We start from the raw sequence: 20,912 nt of genomic DNA, 5'->3' as shown, positions 1-20,912 counted from the left end.
GTTGAGAAGTATATCTCATTGTTATTTCATGTATAATTCTGCTTTTTGAGGCAGATGGCAGTGATGATCTTCAAAAGAGGAGTCTTTGAATCTAGAAGAAAAAACAAAGCTGTCTTTAGACCCAAGATAAGAATTAACCTAAGGGAAGTACAAACTGTAAGTCTAAACGTATCTTCTCTCTTTAAGACTCTTTTTGCAGTGTATTTGTATTATGCTCTGATATCTTTCAAGCCTAGTCACTCATTAAATTCTACCCCCAGTTCTCTGCCTCAATGGGTAAATAGAGAGAAGAGTGTTTTTCTAGTTTGCACATAGCCTCACTTCATCTGTTTCTCAAAGCTTTTGTGTCTTAGCACAATCCCAGTTTTGCAACCTTAAAGGACAAGAGGCTGAAGAGGAGCCAGTGAAAGATTTCAATGAACCGGCTCTTGCAAATGAATAGGCCTCTGAGTGGTTCTGCACATGCCTTTGTCTTTGACCACTTAGGGTGAGCTGAGCAGGCGAGCAGGCTTTGAGGCTTCAGAGAAGATGGAGGCCCCTTTTCTCATCAGCCTTAGGTTTTACCCTTGGGAATGTTCAGGAGCTAGGTTATCCAGTAGCAACAAACAACCCCCGTACCTCAGGTGGCTTAAAACAATTTATTGTCTACTGGAGTCATATGTTATTTTAGTTATCAGGGGCTCTGCCTTACAAAAGCTGCTCAGGGCCAGGCTGAAGAGCAGCCTTCGTTTCAAACATTGCTAGTCATTTGGCCAGAGGGGATAAAAGAGAGCTCTGGGGAACCTTGCACATCTAGTGATGCTCAGCATAGAAGTGACATGAGTCTGTTCTTCTCATATGTCGTAACCAGCCACACAGCCTCTCCCAACCACAAGCAAACACTAGTAAAGATGATCATAGGGCAGGGAGTAGGCAACGTCAGGCCTGTGGGGCCCTCAGCCCTTTTTCTTCCCCTTGTCTTTTTTTCTTCTTCTTCCCTTTGCCTTCCTGACTCTTAATATCCCCCAGGGCCCAGTTCTATATCGTTTTGAAGCTCTCCCTGACTGTTCTAGATGGATATATACCCTCTTCTGCGAGCTTCCATGTAGGGATTGAAAATGAATCTATGGTGAAGGAGATGAGCAGTTTCTTACAGAAGAGGTGTATCAAATCTCAGAACCTGGAAAGGATTTGGGAAATTATCTGGTTCAGTCATTTTATATTACAGATGGGAAAATAAAGCCTGCAGTGTTTAAATGACTGGCTCAAGATCACAAAGGCAGCCGCTGGCAGAACCAGAACCAGCACCTGCATCTCTTAAGTCCAGTGCTCGGCCGCTACTCCAATCACTGCTACTCTCTTTCCTCATTTCTTCTTAACACATTTAGGAGTAATCCTTTTTCTTTCTTTTAAATGAATTATTATATTTAAATACAAATGGTTTTTGGACATGGTACCTTTCCATTGCTACTTAGTGTGACAATATTGACTACTGAGCCCACAGGTACCTTTTATACATCCCTTTTAAGATGTATCCCTTACTAACCAACAGTCTATTAAATGGTGAGTAATTAATTAAATTATAGGCAATTCCTCGGATAAGCTTTTAAGCTAACTTAGAAGTCAGAGTAGGCAAAATTTGCTGGGGGTCAGTGATAAATAGAGCTTCACTAGGAATAGACACGTGATGTTGGGAAATTAACATAATACATCTCCCAGAGTAGATGTCATGGAGACCCTAGTATTTAGAGATGGAACCAAACTGTACAGTTGTGCCATTCAGATTTTCATTCATCCTGACATTTTAAATAATAATATAATATATCCTATGCAGTATATGTGTCATAATTTGTCTATTTTATCATTATTATTTTAGTTCTTTCAAATTTTTTTTGCTATTTTAAGTATTGATATCATCCACATCTTCAGACATGCTTATTTTTTTTCTTTCTTTTATTTCCTGTGGATAAAATTCCAGGTGTAGGATTACAGAATCGAAGGACATAAACATTTTATTTCCCTTGATATATATTGCCAACTTGCTTTCCAAAACGAGTATTCCTATTTTCAAGGTGACAACTTGCAAGTACCAATTATTTTACCACAAGCTATTATTATTTTTATATTATTATTTGTTTGTTTTTTTTTTTTTTTGCTAATTCAGTTTTCATAAGATGGCTTGCCATTTTAACTTTGTTTTTTTGAGCCAGCTTTTCTTTCATTGTGTGAATTATTTTTCAGTCTTTGACCATTTATCTACTAGGGATTTTAATTTTCAAAATATACTTGAATGAGCTCATTATTTTTATAGACATTATTATTTTGCTTTTTATACTTGACAATCCATTGTTTTCCTTATTGCTTCAGCTTTCTTTTTTTATAGATCTTTTAAATATTTATATTTCAAAATCTTTTACTTAATATTTTATTTACAGCTCTGATAAATATTCCATTCTTTTTGCTAGTTTTTCTATGATATTTTATAAGTAATTTCATTGTTTTATTCACTTGGGTTTTACTATTTCATTTTGAATACTTCTAATTATTCATAAAGTTGATTTGCTGTTTCAGTATGTATTTTTATTTTTATTTTTTTTTATTTTTATTTTTTTGAGACGGAGTCTTGCTCTGTCACCCAGACTGGAGTGCAGTGGCCGGATCTCAGCTCACTGCAAGCTCCGCCTCCCGGGTTGACGCCATTCTCCTGCCTCAGCCTCCCGAGTAGCTGGGACTACAGGCGCCCGCCACCACGCCCGGCTAGTTTTTTGTATTTTTTAGTAGAGACGGGGTTTCATCGTATTAGCCAGAGATGGTCTCGATCTCCTGACCTCATGATCCGCCCGTCTCGGCCTCCCAGAGTGCTGGGATTACAGGCTTGAGCCACCGCGCCTGGCCTCAGTATGTATTTTTAAAAGCTCTGTTTTAACCTAAATAAAAATCTTAGGAAAAACTCTTACCTCTATAAGAAAAGAGAAGGCAGGGCATGAAGTTCAAATTTTTTTGAAGTTTTTTTGAGATGGAGTCTCACTGTGTCACCTAGGCTGGAGTGCGGTGGCATGATCTTGGCTCACGTTAACCTCTGCCTCCTGTGTCAAGCAATTCTTCTGCTTCAGCCTCCCAAATAGTTGGGACTACAGGCGCACACCACCATGCCTGGCTAATTTTTGTATTTTTTTTTTTTTTTTTTTTTGAGGCGGAGTCTCGCTCTGTTGCCCGGACTGGAGTGCAGTGGCCGGATCTCAGCTCACTGCAAGCTCCGCCTCCCGGGTTCACGCCATTCTCCTGCCTCAGCCTCCCGAGTAGCTGGGACTACAGGCGCCCGCCACTTCGCCCGGCTAGTTTTTGTATTTTTTTTAGTAGAGATGGGGTTTCACCGTGTTAGCCAGGATGGTCTCGATCTCCTGACCTCGTGATCCGCCCGTCTCGGCCTCCCAAAGTGCTGGGATTACAGGCTTTTTTGTATTTTTAGTAGAGACGGGATTTCGCTATATTGGCCAAGCTGGTCTCGAACTCCTGACTTCATGATCCACCCGCCTCGGCCTCCCAAAGTGCTGGGATTACAGGCATGAGCCACTGTGCCTGGCCTCTTGTTGAAGCTTTTAACACACCAGTTGGCCTATGGATTGAAAAGGTACAGAAGCTTATGAGTAGGGAAGCTAGTGTTTGCAGGAAAGTAGTTCAAGCCAACTTTATCCCTGCTTTTGTTTTTCTGTCTTTCTGACTTTGCCTTAATAAGAGAAATAAAAGCAAGGGGATTATGAGGATATCTTCCAGCTGGATAAGGCTTCTAGAAAAGTCAACTAGAACTACAGTTCTTATTTGCTGGCAAACTAAATGCAGAGAACAGGTCATTTGTTGGAGAGAAGAATGAAGTGTGGCAGGAAGCATGTGCAGGAAGTGCAGTCATTTGGGGCCAGTACAAAGCATAATGACTGGGAACCCACAAAGGTTCTAAACAGTCACTAGCCTGTTAGCATAAAGCTGATCAATTCTTTCTTAGAGTTAATTACCATAAACCTTGTTATTTATACTGCTAAATATTGCTTCAACTTTTGGCTTGAGGACCTTCTGCATGAGAATATCCTGCGGTGCTTATTAAAAGTGTCCAGACACACAAAATCTCTGGAAATTTGGTCTTGAATCTACAAAGCACCCTTGAGTGATTCTTAGGTAACCAAAATTTGAATATCAGTTCCTAAGGCTATAATGAAGATACTATAAAGCATATGAAGATTTATGCTCGCTTAATAAGCAAACCATAATAAACAACCTTTTAATGCTGCCTTGGAAACACAAGCATATGAAGAAACAACAAAGTCTTTGATGTAATGGCAGCGTGATATCTCTAATGAAATCTGGAGTGACATCTCAAAAAATGAAAACACAAAAGCAGGTATCTTTTGCTACCTGCTTGTTGTTAGACCAACTGCTTTCTGTTTTAGCATTGATCAAGCATGCCTTACTTTTCTTTGCCTTATAACAGGGTTTTTTTTTTTTTTTTTTTTTTTGCCTGAGGGTCTCACTCTGTCACCCAGGCTGGAGTGCAGTTGCATGACCTTAGCTCACTGCAGCCTCTGCCTCCCTGGGCTCAGGTGATCCTCCCACCTCAGCCTCCCAAGCAGCTAGGACTACAAGCACATTCCAACATGTCTGGCCAGTTTTTAAATTTTTGTTGAAATGGAGGTCTCACTGTGTTGCCCAGGTGGTCTCGAACTCCTTGGGTCAAGCAGTCCTCCTGCCTTGGCCTCCAAAAGTGTTGGGATTATAGGCATGAGCCACTGTGCCCACAATATAATAGCTTTAACAAATGGACTGAACTTTTTTTTCTCAATTTCAGTTATCATGGCCACGTACTGTCACAGAGCGGCTATTGGATGAGATGTTTGATAGCACTGCATCCCGGTTTCTGGCTGTCTTGGAAGCTCTTTCTGATTCAAACAGGCGAATACTGCAAACTGGACCCATTGTTACAGACGAAGTGGAGATTCATGATGTTGTCTCAGAATTGTTTATGGCAGGAAGAGAACTTTTGATAAGTAAATAAGATGTTAAGATATTGTTTTATGATAGAATGATAGACATGAGTAACAAAAATTTTAGCATGGTAGTCCATACATAGGAAACTGATAAAATTTATATTATTTTATTTTGGTTTGATTGGTTGGTTGTTTTTGAGATAAAGTCTCTCTTTGTCACCCATGCTGGAGTGCAGTGGTATGATCATGGCTCACTGCAGCCTCAACTTCCTGGGCTCAAGCGATCCTCCCTTCTTAGCCTCCCAAGTAGCTGGGACTGCAGGTATATGCCACCATACCTGGCTAATTTTTGTATTTTTTGTAGAGATGGGGTCGCACCATGTTTCCCAGTCTGGTCTCAAACTCCTGGGCACAAGCAATCCACCCATCTCAGCCTCCTAAAGTGCTAGAATTACAGGTGTGAGCCACTGTGCTCAGCTGATACAATTTATATTGATCTTGAATTCAGCAACCTTGCTAAGGTCAATTGATGTTTCAAATAATGTATTAGTAGATTTTGGAGGGACTTTTTTTGTATATACAATCATCTATGAATGGCTTATTTCTGTCCAATCCTTAATCTTTTAATTTCTCTTTTCTTGCATTTCTTGATGATTGCACTGTATAGGATTTCCAATAACACATGGAAAGAAGTGGTGATAGCAGACTCGCTTGTCTCATTTTTTTCCTCAGTTGGAAAGCTTTCAACATTTTGCCATTATTTGAGATATCTACTGAATAATTCTTATAGATACCCTTTTGCAGATCACAGACATTTCTTTTATTCCTGGTTTGCTAAGTGTTTTTTTTTTTTTTTTAATCTTGAATAGTTTAATTTTAGCAAAAGCTTTCTCTGAATTTATTTATTTATTTATTTATTTATTTATTTATTTGAGATGGAGTCTCGCTCTGTTGCCCAGGCTGGAGTGCAGTGGCCGGATCTCAGCTCACTGCAAGCTCCGCCTCCCGGGTTTACGCCATTCTCCCGCCTCAGCCTCCCGAGTAGCTGGGACTACAGGCTCCCGCCACCTCGCCCGGCTAGTTTTTTGTATTTTTTTAGTAGAGACAAGGTTTCGCCGTGTTAGCCAGGATGGTCTCGATCTCCTGACCTCGTGATCCGCCCGTCTCAGGCTCCCAAAGTGCTGGGATTACAGGCTTGAGCCACCGTGCCAGGCCACTCTCTGAATTTATTGAGATTTACTGAGTTGATCAAATGGCTTTCTCATTTCTTTGTATTAATGTGGTTGATTATATGGATTGTTTATCTAATTTTTAACCATCCTATGTTTTTGGAATAAACCTAATTTGGAGGTAAGGATTAGCCTTTTGATACATTGCTTGATTTGTTTGGTAATGTTTAATATTTCTGCTTCTCTGTTGATGGGACAGACCTTTCTTTCTTGTAATGTTCTTTTTAGGTTTTGCTCACAAGATCATATTAGCCTCATAAAATGAGTTGAGAAGTATGCCCTCTTTCTCCATTATCTGTAAATGTTTTGTGTTATATTGGTGTTATTTCTTCCTACATGTTTGGTTGAATTTTCTGGTGCAGCCCATCTGTACCTGGAATTTTTTGTGTGGGAATATTTTAAACAATGAATTCAATTTCCTCCATAGATATGAAATTTTTCAGATTTTCTTTTCATTCTTTTAAAAAAAAACTATCTCTTTAGTAAATTGTATTTTCCTTGAAAATTTTCTGTTTTATCTAATATTTAAATTAATTAATTAATTAATTAATTAATTTTTTGAGACAGAGTTTTGCTCTTGTTGCCCAGGCTAGAGTATAATGGCATGATCTCTGCTCACTGCAACCTCCACCTCCCCAGTTCAAGTGATTCTCCTGCCTCAGCCTCCCAAGTAGCTGGGACTGCAGGCATGTGCCACCACCACGCTTGGCTAATTTTGTGTTTTTAGTAGAGATGGAGTTTCACCATGTTGGCTAGGCTGGTCTCAAACTTCTGAGCTCAGGTGATCCAACTGCCTTGGCCTCCCAAAGTGCTGGGATTACAGGTGGGAGCCACTGCATCCAGCCTTAAAATTTTCATTAAGGATTTCCAGTATCACATCATCATCTTTTTAATGTCTGTAGAATCTGTATGATGTCCTTTTTTTCACTGTAACATTGATCAGTTTGCCTTCTCTCTTATTACCAAGGGTTCACCAATTTCATTAGTCTTTGCAAAGAAACAATATTTGACCTTGTTGATCTTCCCTATTGTATATCCGTTTTCCATGTTATTGATTTTTGCTCTTCATTACTTCCTTTATTGTACTTTCTTGGGTTTGCTTTACTGATTTAAGAAACTTACTGACTTGGAAGCTTAGATCATTGATTTTTAGGATTTGTTATTATTTGCGTTAAATGCATATTAAGACATTTATTCTAAATTCAGCTTTAGCTATGTATCTGAAGTTCTGATATATCTTTATTACTATTTGGTTAAGAATATTTTTAATATGCAATGTGATTTATTCTTTGATACATGGGTTCTGAATCAAAATATGGGAGATTTTCTAACTATCTTTTGGTTACTGATTTCTATGTTAATTATACTATGGTCAGAGAGCATATTATGTATTATTTGGAACTGTGAACATTTGTTAAGATAGGCTTGATGGCCTGGCAAATGACCAGCTATGGTAGATAGTCTGTGTGTACTTGAAAGACTATATTTTTTTTGTTGTTGTTGGGTGCATTGCTTTATATATATGTTGATTAAGTTAAGCTAGTAAATCATGTGGTTAGATCTTCTCTATCCCTGTGGATAGTTTTCATCTTTTTATTTTATAAATTACTCAGAGAAATATGTTAAACATCTGCTATGCATTTCTGTTAGTGTGGAATTGCAAGAGCATGGGATATTCCTATTTTGCTTCATCAGATACTGTTTTACAAAGTGGTTTTTTTAGTTTGCACACCCATTAACATTTTATGAGGGTTCCATTACTCCAAAATCTCTCTGACAGTATTTTCTATCTTTCTCATTTTGTCCATTTTGGTGTGAATTCAGTGGTGTTGCAGTATAGACTTAAATTTCTCTGATGACTGATAAAGTTAGACATCTTTTCATATACTTTTTTCACTATTGGATATCCTATTTTGTGAGGTGCCTATTTTAACCTTTTGTCCTTTTTCTGTCGATTTGTAGGAATTCTTTGTATATTCTGGATATAAGTCCTTTATTGAATACATGTATTGTAAATATCATTTCTTACTTGGCAGCTTGTCTTTTCATTCTCTTAATGATATCCATTGGGGAACAGAAATTCTTAATTTTAATGTAGTCCAATTTATCAATATATCCTATATAGTTGATCCTTTGTGTGTTGTGGTTAAGAAGTCTCAGCTACCCCAATGTAAATATATTCTCATATGTTTTCTTCCATAAGTTTTATTGTTTTACCCCCACATGAAGTCTTTAATTAGAAATTAGATCTTTTTTGTTGATACAAAGTAGAGATCAAGATTTATGTACTACTATATGTATATTCAGTTGACAGAGCACCATTTATTGAAGATAACTTCCTTTCATTGGCTGCAGTATCCCTTAGTCATAAATTAGGTGGCCGTATGTGTGTTGTCTGTTTTTTCACTCAGCATAATTCTCTTGAGATGTATCCAGGTTGTGTATATTAATAGTTCACTTGGACGGGCACAGTGGCTCATGCCTGTAACCTTAGCCCTTTGGGAGGCCAAGATGGGCTGATCCCTTGAGCCCAGGAGTTCGAGACCAGCCTGGCTAACATGGTGAAACTCTGTCTCTACTAAAAATACAAAAATTAGCCAGGCGTCATGGCCTGTGCCTGTAGTCCCAGCTACTTGGGAGGCTGAGGAAAGAGAATCATTTGAACCCAGGAGTCGCAGGTTGCAGTGACTGGAGATCATATCACCACGACTACACTCCAGCCTGGGTGACAAAACAAGACTCTGTCTCAAAAAGAAAAAAAAAAGGTTCACTTGTTACTGCTGAGTATTATTTTATGATATGGATACACCACAGTTTGTTTAACCACTTACCCTTTGAAGGACTTTTGAATTATTTCCAGTTTTTGGCTATTAGAAATAAAGCTGCTATGAACAGTTGAGTACAAGTTTTTGTGTGAAGGTAAGTTTTCATTTCTCTGGAATAAAACGTTCAACAGTGCAATTGGTGGTTCAGATACATGATAAGTTAGTATTTAGTTTTGTGAGAAACTCTCATACTGTTCTCCAGGATGACTCTGCTATATTTCCACCAGCAATGTGTGAATGATCCAGTTTCAGAAAATCCTTGACAGAATTTGGTGTGTCATCAGTTTTTTATTTTAGCCATTCTGATAGGTATGTAGTAATATCCCACTGTGACTTTAATTTGCATTTCCCTAATGGCTAAAGATGTTAAACAGTTTTTCATGTGTTTATTTGCCATCTACATACTCTCTTTTTCTCTAGTGTCTTTTGTTTACTTTCTCATTGCATTGTTAGTTATTTCTCTTGAGTTATGAGAGCTCTTTTTCTGTTCTGAATACAAGTCCTGGTCATTGCTTTTAAGACAGAAAATACCTTTATTAAGATTTTTTTTCTCCTCATCATTACTTCCCATTTTTCATTGCTTCTTTCTAAATTCACTTCTTTTTGCTCAAATACAAACTCTAAGAATTTTGAAGTAGTTTGGATGGATATAATAGTTTATTTACAAGTTTCTTTAAGATTTTGATGCTATTTCTTAATAGTCTTGTATATATAGTGTTTCTGTTGAGAAGTCTAATGTCAGTTAAAATCTTTTATAGATGTATCTTTTACAATTTTCTCTTATGACATTCTTACATTTTATTCTACTGGATCTAAGGGTGGGTTTAGTAATGCAGCAGATACTTTGAGGTCTTATATCTTTCTTTCATTTTTTCATGTTACTTTTAAATTTCGTTCCTTATATTCATTATTTAAAAAAATCCTTCAAGTCATTGAAAATGCCATTAGACAGATGTTAACAGGATAGATGTTCATCCTCCATGTCTTATTTATTTTATTCTTTTCATGTCTTTATTCTGTTGCCTTCTGGGAAGCTTTCTCTATCTGATTTTTCAGGTCACGAATTTGATCTTTGATTCTCTCTGTTCTACTCTTCTGTATACCTATTTAATTATTTGTTTCAACAATGATTTTTTTTTGTTATTTTTGTTGTTTGTTTGAGACAGAGTCTCGCTCTGTTGCCTGGGTTGGAGTGCAGTGGCACAATCTCAGCTCATTGCAGGCTCCGCCTCCCAGGTTCAAGCGATTCTCCTGCCTCAGCCTACCGAGTAGTTGGGACTACAGGTATGCACCACCACGCCAGGCCAATTTTTTGTGTTTTGAGTAGAGATGGGGTTCCACCATGTTGGCCAGGCTGGTCTCAAACTCCTGAGCTCAGGTCATCTGGCTGCCTTGGCCTCCCAAAGTGCTGGGATTACAGGCGTGCGCCATTGCGTCCAACCATCAACGATGATATACTTTATACCTTGAATCCACTTGGTTCTTTTTCACAGGAGTTGTTTTTGCCTCATGTTTCTAATATCCTCTTTTATTTTTCTGAGAGAACACTTTCACTTAAGTTCTTGTTTGTGCTGTTCCATTTTCCTGCTTCTTGTGGTAAAGGATGCTTCATTTGTGGTTTTTCTTTCAAGGTGTTTTTGCTTTTAATTTTTTTTCCCATGAGCTTTCCTTCTTGGAACAGTTAGCTGACTTGGCTTCAGTGTCCACCTGAGAGGAGGGAGAAAAGCCTTGAGTTAGCTCCTATGCCTTTAGGTGAGTTTAGTGTGTGCGTGTGCACATACGGGTGCACATGTGTGTGCAAATGCCCATCTGAATGCAGGGAACCTCTGGTGCCACAGTTTGGGCTCTTCTCTTTCCAAGAAAAATACAAGTTTTTACATAAGAATTTCCTTGACTTTCTTCACTCAAACCCCCAAATTTACCCTCATGCATATCGATCCTTTTCCACCATCTCTGATTTAGATGGAGGGGATGTTTCTCTTTGTGTCTTTAAGACTAATCCCTCTAAGTGTCCAAGTGGTCCCATTATACTGTGTCGTCGTTTTTTTTTTTTTTTGAGACAGGGTCTCACTCTGTCACCCAGACTGGAGTGCAATGGTGCGATCATGGCTCACTGTAGTCTGGACCTCCTGGGCTCTAGCGATCTCCCACCTTAACCTCCTGAGTAGCTGTGAATACAGGCATATGCCACCATACCTGGCTAATTTTTGTATTTTTTGTAGAGTCGGGGTTACTCCATGTTGCCCGGGCTGGTCTCAAACTCCTGGCTCAAGGGATCCACCTGCCTTGGCCTCCCAAAGTGCTGGGATTACAGACATAAGCCACTGTGCCTGGGCTTCTGTGTTTTCTGTCAACTTCCTCCCTATACGTCTTCTTCTTGGCATAGCCAGATTTATTGAAGGAATTGTCTGTTTTCATTGTTCCTAAGTATTTTCTTTCTACTTATACATTAGGCAGACCCTAGCATTCTACTAAGAATGTCATGGACATTGCTCAATCCAGGGGTCACTTTAGTTACTTTTCTTTTCTTTTTTCTTTTTTTTTAAGAGGCAGGGTCTTGCTGTATTTCTCAGGCTGGACTCAAACTCCTGAGCTGAAGTTATCCTCCTGCTTCAGCCTTCTGTGTAACAGAGACTATAGGTACATGCCAATAAGCCTGGCTAGTCCTTTTCTTCTTTACTTTCTGTATGTATGTGTTACTGTTGAATACCCCTTTCTCTCTAAACACTCACATTTGCAGCCTTTATTCCCTCTGCTCTTCTCTTAAATGTTGGTGTTTCTTATTATTCTGTGCAAGGCAACATGATCCGTGGCTGAATCTACTATTTACTGCGGATATGTAATGATGACTCTAAAAGCTCTGTCCCCGTTTTAGATCTCTTTCCCAAGTTTCCAGTCTGTATCTAGGAACTCTTGCTCATTCTGTGTTTGAGATTCCATTCCTTTTCCCCTGAGTATCCTTTCCTGACTGCCCTCCTCCTCCAGATCTGTTGGATGCCCTTCCTATTTGTCCTCAAAGCACTACCCTGTAGATTTCTTGTTTCCCCCACTAGAACGTAAATCCTATGAAAGCAGGGATTGTGTTTTCCTGGTGCCTGGAAGTATAGTGAATATTTAATAAATATTTATTTGCATGAATGATATTCAAAACTCTCTTCTTCCTTTCCTAGTGTCAAATATTGGTGCAGATGGAATGCTTGATTTTCCAAAAACATCTCTTCTGGAACTTATGATAGAAAGAAAAAATGTTATTTCTGTGGATGCTGCTGTAAAATTTGTAAAATTAGCTTTTACCTATGAGGAGTGGAGTTTATTTGAATCTTCTGCTGCACATATTATTTATTTTCTCCAGGTAATATATGCAAAATCATCCTCCTGGTTTTGTTTTGTTAAAATGACATCCAATTACTAATTAACGTGTGGGATATACTTCTCCAAGAGGCAGGATGATCCAGAGTCAAAGAAAGCAGAGAAGGATTTAACTCTTCTAATTGCAATGGAACCACTAATTAATGTAAAGAGAAACAAAGGTTTGATCTTTCCTTTGGAAAACTATAAAGAAGGACAGTCGGTTCAAATTTATTTAAAAAAAATTGCTGTTCATGGTGAGTATCCATGAATTTATTTTATCCAACAAAAATTTAGTTTGACGAAATATGCTCTTTTATAGATGTGGTGAGAGAAAGACCATTGAAGGCGGAGGGAGCAAGAGATACAAAGGCCCTGAGACAAGAGTGTGTTTGGTGATTGCAGGAATGGCATGGGGGCATGTGTGACCGAGTGTGGTAGGTGACAAGGCTAGAGAAGTAGCTGGGTGCTAGATGATGTGGTTCCTGGGTTTTGTAAGGATGCTAGATTATATTCTGAGTGACAGTTTTGAGTAGGGGAATGAGGTTCTGTTTACCTTCTGGCTTAGTTGGATAAGAGGGAGGCCCATAAGGCAATGAATCAGAGGACAAATTCATCAGTTCATGTTAGGAAGGGAAGGTTTGGTAATCTCCTGTCTCTTTCCAGCCTGCAGTGTTTGCCATTCTAGGACTTTTCAAATCCTAGAAGTTATTTTGTGTGTAATTGAAAATCTGCAGTGTCTACTTTTTACACCAAAGAGAACTATTTAGTTTCAGGTTTTTAATATTTTGTCATGTTCTTAAAGCATTGTATGGCTTATCAGTTGCAGTAAGTAATTTGTACCAAGTAATGATATATATGCCTTCTGGTGATTTCTGAATCAATATTTTTATTATTTTTCTTTCAACTACCTTATTTTGTATGCATTTTAATATTATAAGCCTCTTCAGTTTCTTTTTGGACATAGCATACAAATGTTGGATTTATGATAATAATGGTCTATTTTTATTGGATTAGAGCCACTAAGATTAGTTTTCTTTTCTGTTTTTTTTTTTTTTTTTTTTTGAGACAGAGTCTCACTCTGTTGCCCAGGCTGAAGTGCAGTGGCACGATATTGGCTCACTGTAACTTCTGCCTCCTGGGTTCTCCTTCCTCAGCCTCCTGAGTAGCTGGGATTACAGTGGCTTGCCACCATGCCCAGCTAATTTTTGTATTTTCAGTAGAGACAGGGTTTCACCATGTCAGCCAGGCTGGTCTCAAACTCCTGACCTCAAGTGATCCGTCTGCCTCAGCCTCCCAAAGTGCTGGGATTACAGGCATAAGCCACTGCTCCCAGTCAAGATTAGTTTTCATATAGAAGTATTTAATTTGTCTTATTGACATGATATTTGCCCGCCTATCATTTGTGTCATTTTTGTAGCATATTTGTGTTTCTATGCCTTTTCTATTTGAAATTTTGGAAGTGATTTTTTATTTCATTTTCCTCTACTTTATGAATTTAGATACTTGTTTGAAGACTTGTGGATATTCAGAGGATATTTTCCATTTGGCAGCAACCTTGTATTTCTGTGTCTGCACTACTCCCCAGGTGAACTAGCTATTTTAAATAATTTTTATTAGTGTGGAAGTAGGTTTTTGTGCCTAACTTAAGGCCAGATTTAAGATATCACAGCAATTACGCCTTGCTAAAATTTTATTTTGTTTAATCATTAGAATATAGGATTAAGTTAGATTCTGACTTGTAGTTTTAAGTTTCTTTTTATTATTGTTGTTATTTTGAGTGTCTGTTCCTTTTTGGGAAATTCTCAGGCTATGTTTCTAATAATGAAGGAAAGGAGGCAGTGGTTTTTAAGAAGAGTTAATATGTTTAATGAAATACTGCTTTCAGTCCATGAGTACAAAGCCTTGTTATTATTGGAAGCCACTTTCCACACAATGGCCAGTATTTAAAAAATGACCTATATGAGGGTACAAATGTTCAAGTAAAACTACTATAGTATAGCAATGGTTATTAAACAAATTTCAGGGATCCTCAGAAGCCTAACTTTGTTTGTTTTTTAAATTTATTTGTTTTTAATTTTTATTTTAAGTTCTGGGGTACATGTGCAGGACATGCAGGTTTTTTACATAGGTAAATGTGTGCCATGGTGGTTTGCTGTACCTCCTACTTGTAAGTGAGAACGTGTGGTATTTGGTTTTCTGTTCCTGTGTTAGTTTGCTGAGGATAATGGAGAAGCCCAACTTTAAGTAGTAGTAAAACAACTAATCTGTTTAAGTAAAAACAACTAATCTGTTTTTGTTACTTTTGTATATAACACTGGGATTCTGATGAAATTTCATTTGAAAATTTGGTTATATTGTCATTTTTGAAAAGCGTGTAAACCATAATTATAGAGCACTGTGTTAACTTTCGCCCAGGTAAGTGAAGCACAGTAAGGGACTTGAGAAGTTCTGCTTTATAATATTTTTCATTTCTTCTGGGTTTGTCAGGATACGTTATAACCTGTGACAGATATTTAATTTTTGAAAGAAAGGCATTTGGCAGTAAATACATTATTACAGTGGGAGAGCTAACCATAAAATAGAGATCAAGGCTTAAAAAGGTAGGGAACTTTCCTTTATCCATTTTTCTTTCTCTTTTCCTTTTTCTTTTTCTTTTTGAGACAAAGTCTTACTCTGTCACCCAGGCTGGAGTGCAGTGGTGTGATCTCAGCTCACTCCAACCTCTGCCTCCCAGTTTCAAGCGATTCTCCTGCCTCAGCCTTCCGAGTAGCTGGGATTACAGGCGTGCGCCACCTTGCCTGGCTAGTTTTTGTGTTTTTAGTAGAGATGAAGTTTCACCATGTTGGACAGGCTGGTCTCAAAATCCTGACCTCAGGTGATCTGCCCACCTCAGCCTCCCAACATGCTGGGATTACAGGTGTGTGAGCCACTGTGCCTGGCCTTCATTTATCTGTTTTGTTAAAATGATCTTAGTTAAATTGAATCTGAGTTCAATTCAGTTCAATTTAATTCAATTCAATAAACATTTATTGATATCTGTCATGTTCCCAAACATTGTAGGAAGGTGCTACATATGCAAATTAGGTCTTAGAGCGGCCTCAGAGAGCTCCAGGTTTGGTATGTTTTAATCATAAACTTACTATTTTTCTAGTTTAACTATAATGAGTAACAATTTTCTTTTGCAAAGAGGCAAGTAGCTTGGATGAGAGAAGACATATTCATTCTGGCTCATCAATTGACACTCAGTGTGAGGTTCTATTCAGCTTTTCCCTTTCCTTCTTGTCCCTACACTTTCCCAATTCCCCATTGCTTCTCTAGTTACTAGTTCATCTACCCCTGCTCCAATTCCTTATTATTATTATTATTATTTTTGAGACAGAGTCTTGCTCTGTCGCCCAAGCTGGAGTACAGCGGTACAATTTTGGCTCACCACAACCTCTGCCTCCCGGGTTCAAGTGATTCTCGTGTCTCAGCCTCCCAAGTAGCTGGAACTACAGGTACACGACACCATGCCCAGCTACTTTTTATATTTTTAGTAGAGATGGGGGTTCGCCATGTTTGCCCAGCTGGTCTTGAACTCCTGACCTCATGTGATCCACCTGCCTTGGCCTCCCAGTGCTGGGATTACAGGTCTGAGTCACCACACCCATCCAATTCCTTATTATTTTAATGCAATAATTTTAAAAAGAGAAAAGTATATGTAAATTTCACAGTCGGATGGGAGTAATTGGTTTGCAAACTTGCCTAAAAGTGTTTGGGACTTTTCTTTTTAGAGAGGCAGAAGAGCATAGAGCGTTCATTAAGAGTGAGGGATCTAGGTGGGACACGGTGGCTCACACTGTAATCCCAGCACTTTGGGTGGGCAAGGCGGGTGGATCACTTGAGGCCAGGAGTTTGAGACCAGCCTGGCCAACATGGTGAAACCCTGTATCTAGTAAAAATACAAAAATGAGCTGGGTGTGGTGGTGCGCACCTGTATTCATAGCTACTTGGGAAGCTGAGGCACGAGAATCGCTTGAACATGCTGGGATGTGGAGGTTACAGTGAGCTGAGATTGCAAGCCAAGATCATGCCACTGCGCTCCAGCCTGAGCAACAGAGTGAGGCCCTGTTTCAAAAAAAAAGAGAGTGAGGACTCCGGAGCTAGACAACTTAGGTTTGAATCCCTCCCATCTGCCACTCTTTAGTCACTTCTTGTTGGGGAAAATCACTTAATCTCCTTGTGTTTCAGTTTGCTCCTCTGTAAAATGGGGAGGATCATACTAGGACTCCTCTCCCAGGGTCATTATGAAGATTCAATGTGTTAGTATTTGTAAAGCTCTTAGAGTGTTGCTTGGCAGACAGTAAATGTTATATACATATATTTTATTATTCCTACTCATTTACCTTCTCACTTTTGTTTTTAGGATGTTCAACCTGATAAAGAAATTGTTGTGGACACGATAATGTTCCTATGGCAGAAATGCAAATTAGGAATTCAGCGGCTCAATATATCCAGAAATGACTATGCAAAATTCACCCAGAAAATCAGTACTAACAAAGTATTCCTTTTGCATTTCCTTTCACATGTTTTTTGCTATTGCTAATTCAAGTTGCCATACACATTTCAAATCTAATTTATTCCTATTTTTCACCTGGTTAATGACTTTCATTTGCATATGTACATATATAAAGAAGATATTCTTTCTAGTGCTGAGTGACCCTTTATTTTAATGTGTGTTCCCTGCACTCCTGTTCTAATTTTGTTTGTTGTGAGGTGTGAAGAGGTGTTTCAGGTCTTTTTTTTTTTTTTTTGGCAGAGTCTTGCTCTGTCCTGGAGGCTGGAGTAGTACAGTGGCGTGATCTCAGCTCACTGCGACCTCTGCCTCCTGGGCTCAAGTGATCCTCCCCAGTTCAGCCTCCCTAGTGGCTGGGGCTACAGGCATACACCACCATGCCCAGCAATTTTTTTTTTTTTTTTTTTTTTTTGTAGAGATGGGGTTTTACCATGTTGCCCAGGCTGGTCACAAAGTCCCGGGTTCAAGCAATCTGCTCATCTCAGCCTCCTAAAGTGTTTGGATTATTATAGGCATGAGCCACCAGGCTTGGTCTTTTCAGGCTTTTTTTTTTTTTTTTTAGATGGAGTCTTACCCTGTCACCCAGGCTGGAGAGTGCAGTGGCACAATTTTGGCTAACTGCAACCTCTGCCTCCCGGGTTCAAGCAATTCTCCTGCCTTAGCCTCTGGAGTAGCTGAGATTACGGGCATCCACCACCATGGCTGGCAAATTTTTGTATTTTTAGTAGAGATAGGGTTTCACCATCTTGGCCAGGCTGGTCTTGAACTCCTTACTTCGTGATCTACCTGCTTTGGTCTCCCAAAGTGCTGGGATTACAAGTGTGAGGCCCTGTGCCTGGCCTCAAGCTTTTAAGTGAAGAATAAATATAGTATGGGCTGGGCGCAGGGGCTCACACCTGTAATCCCAGAACTTTGGGAGGCCGAGGCAGGTGGATCACCTGAGTTCAGGAGTTCGAGACCAGCCTGGTCAACATGGTGAAACCCTGTTTCTACTAAAAATACAAAAATTATCCAGACATGTTGGTGTGTGCCTGCATTCCCAGCTATTCGGGAGGCTGAGGCAGGAGGATTGCTTGAACCCAGGAGGCGGAGGTTGCAGTGAGCCAAGATCGCCCCATTGCATTCCAGCCTGGACAACAGAGTGAAACTCCATCTCAAAAAAATAAATACACAAAAATAAAAAATAAATATAGTGTATCTGAGGTCATATAAGCTTGGTTAAATTCAAAAAGAAGATTAATAATAGAGAATACAGAGAAGTAAGAGTGTCAGGTTTTCTCCCCCCTGTAATAATATATTTAGACCATTTAAAAGAGCTACTTTATAGGAGGGAGAAGGGTGAGCATTTGAATATTATAACCTGGAAACTTAGGAGAAAAAATTATAGTAATTATAAATATCATAGCTTTGGTAATTTGGAAGCTGCATAAGATTAGCTACATTAGTATGCATAGGTGTGATTTTTGTCATGTACTCTGTTAAGTAATAATGTGAGTACATAAATACCGTTTTATCATCTCAGGTCCCAAAATATGATAGTTGGTTTTATGTGCTAAGCTTTGGGGATACAGGCATGAAAGACAATTTCTTCCTCTCTCTCTCTCTTTTTTTTTTTTTTTTTCGAGACAGAGACTCACTGTTTTGCCCAGGCTGGAGTGCAGAGGCACGATCCTCGCCCACTGCAATCTCCACCTCTTGGGTTCAAGCGATTCTCCTGCCTCAGCCTTCAGAGTAGCTGGGATTACAGGTATGCGCCACCACCCTGGCTACTTTTTGTATTTTTAATAGAGACGGGGTTTCACCGTATTGGCCAGGCTCATCTCGAATTCCTTGACCTCAAGTGATCCACCCACCTCAGCCTCTCAAAGTGTTGGGATTACAGGCGTGAGCCACCGTACCTGGCCATGAAAGACAATCTAAGGCGCCTGATGTGGAGCCTGAAACACCTACTTCCCCCTCACTCATAAGGAGGATGTTGATAGTAATCATAATAGCTGCTTTGAATGGACAGTGAGAACTTTTGAGGATACAGATACTATTCACTGATAGGTACAAATAACAGATCATAAATTTCCCATAATGGCTATAGATGTGCAGACTCTAAACTTAAATGAATCTACTTTATGAATTTATATAAACAGATTGATTACTAAATATCATTTTAAAAGGATTACTGAGTTTTATTTATAATTAAGACATTAATAAGGAGGGGTACCTGTGTAATATTTCCATATGATTAGAAGACGGTTTTTTCAAGGAAGTATAAGTTTTGAAAAATGTGACTGTTTGTACAGTTTCATATACTCTTAATTGATTTTGCTGTGTATTTTCTCTTTTTAGTGGATTTATCTTCTGTGGCAGATAAATGAAGTAATTCACTGCTATAAAATGGAAGACATTGACATTGTGGTAGTGGCAGAAGTCACATTACGGTTAAGTGAAATACTGGAATCTTTAGGAAGGCCAGGAAGAAAATTTAAACAATCTCTAGGTAAAATGTTGGCTGAAAAATTATATACCTACATAAATACAAATATATAGGTATGATACCAAATACAGGATAACTTCTAGTAATGGAAATGAGGCACTTCAATATTATGCTTCACTGAGGATTTATAATCAGAGATAGATAATAATATAGTTTCATCCAGTGGATGTTAGGAAGGTTTCATGCTCTCTGATTCAATGAGGGACAAACCCCTTTTTGTCTTCTCATATTCCTTTTCTCTCTTTTTCTCTGTTCCTAATTACTACCTACTCCCCTTTACTCCCCTCTCTTTCTTTCTTTTTTCCCTTTCTCTCCTTTTTTTTTTTTTTTTTTGAGACGGAGTTTTGCTCTGTCACCCAGGCTGGAGTGCAGTGGCACAATCTCAGCTCACTGCAAGCTCCACCTCCCAGGTTCAAGCGATTCTCCTGCCTCAGCCTCGCGAGTAGCTGGGGTTACAGGTGCCCACCACCATGCCTGGCTAATTTTTGTATTTTTAGTAGAGACGGGGTTTCACCATGTTGGCCACACTGCTTTCAAACTTCTGAACTGCCCTGGCCTCCCAAAGGTCTGGGATTGCAGATGTGAGCCACCGCACCTGGCCACCTCTCCTCTCTTTTATCTTCCTTTGTTTTCCTCCCCTTCCATTTCCCATAAGAGTGAATGCTTGAAGGAAGATTCTGTTTTGGACACTGTCATATTCTTGGCACTCACCACATCATCTACACAGTGTAGGAGATCAAGTAAGTATTTGTTGAATGGATCAGTGTCATTCTACTTTCTATCTCCTTTTTTATTTTCTTTCTTCTAATTCCTTCCTCTTAAAATTCTTTCTTCATTTATTGTTTCTCCACCACTTTCTCTCTTCTTATCCTTATCGTCTTCCTCTTTTTGCTTTCATTTCCTAGTCCCCCAGCCCCCATTCTTCCTGTCTCAACCCCTTTTTCTTCTCCTTCATTCTCTTCTCCATTCAGGAGATGTCTTCTCTCAAAGGATGGCCTTCTGCTCTGACCTCCTTGTTCTTTGTTCTGCCTCTGGTTGCAGCCCTGTACTGTATTTAATGGGGTGGGGAATAATGTGGAGGGCTCCATAGAGGGTATTTACTTTGCTGTTTCACCCCACTTACAGAGCATGTATGACATCTGGAGGACTCCATAATAAAATTATTGTTTACTCGGAGATTCACTAATCTGGCTCTGCCTGTCTTCCGCTGTTGAGTGTGGCTTTTCAGATGGAGTTTTAGAGCCATGATTCTCAAGTTTTGATTGTTATCAATATCACCTGAAAGGTTGTTAAAACCGTAAGGCCCAAGCTCTGTTCTATTTCAGCTAGCCTGAACCTTCTCAGTCTTTATTAGTTTCCCAGGTGAATTTGATATAAATCGAAGTTTGACAACCATCAGTTAAAAGTCTCTTGCCATCGAACACATTCATTGGCCTCAGGTCATATTTCTGAAATGTCCTGGCTGAAAATGCTTTTTTTCCTTTTAAAAACTTTTGTTATGCAGAACTT

At 39.0% G+C, this 20,912-nt stretch overlaps 1 protein-coding gene and 1 long non-coding RNA gene across 2 annotated transcripts in view; one reads left to right on the top strand and one right to left on the bottom strand.

Moving 5' to 3' along the window:
- CFAP54 (cilia and flagella associated protein 54) overlaps nucleotides 1–20,912 on the top strand; it is a 373,684-nt gene that overhangs the window by 30,584 nt on the left and 322,188 nt on the right. Inside the window, exons 8-14 of the mRNA XM_033220975.1 lie at nucleotides 55–156; nucleotides 4,817–5,015; nucleotides 12,180–12,361; nucleotides 12,449–12,614; nucleotides 13,860–13,945; nucleotides 16,766–16,900; nucleotides 19,256–19,406. Of these exons, the coding sequence (XP_033076866.1) occupies nucleotides 55–156; nucleotides 4,817–5,015; nucleotides 12,180–12,361; nucleotides 12,449–12,614; nucleotides 13,860–13,945; nucleotides 16,766–16,900; nucleotides 19,256–19,406 (1,021 nt within the window). The remainder of the gene's footprint in view (nucleotides 1–54; nucleotides 157–4,816; nucleotides 5,016–12,179; nucleotides 12,362–12,448; nucleotides 12,615–13,859; nucleotides 13,946–16,765; nucleotides 16,901–19,255; nucleotides 19,407–20,912) is intronic.
- The window catches only part of LOC117089577, a 100,803-nt gene continuing 90,284 nt past the window's right edge, over nucleotides 10,394–20,912 (bottom strand). The window contains exon 3 of the long non-coding RNA XR_004439659.1: nucleotides 10,394–10,716. This is a non-coding gene — a long non-coding RNA (uncharacterized LOC117089577). The remainder of the gene's footprint in view (nucleotides 10,717–20,912) is intronic.

This window comes from Trachypithecus francoisi, unplaced genomic scaffold (assembly GCF_009764315.1).
Source record: "Trachypithecus francoisi isolate TF-2019V2 unplaced genomic scaffold, Tfra_2.0 Lachesis_group11, whole genome shotgun sequence".
In the NCBI taxonomy this organism is placed as follows: Eukaryota; Metazoa; Chordata; class Mammalia; order Primates; family Cercopithecidae; genus Trachypithecus; species Trachypithecus francoisi.
Note: the sequence above shows the minus strand (reverse complement) of the source record. Positions and strands in the feature narration are given on the sequence as shown.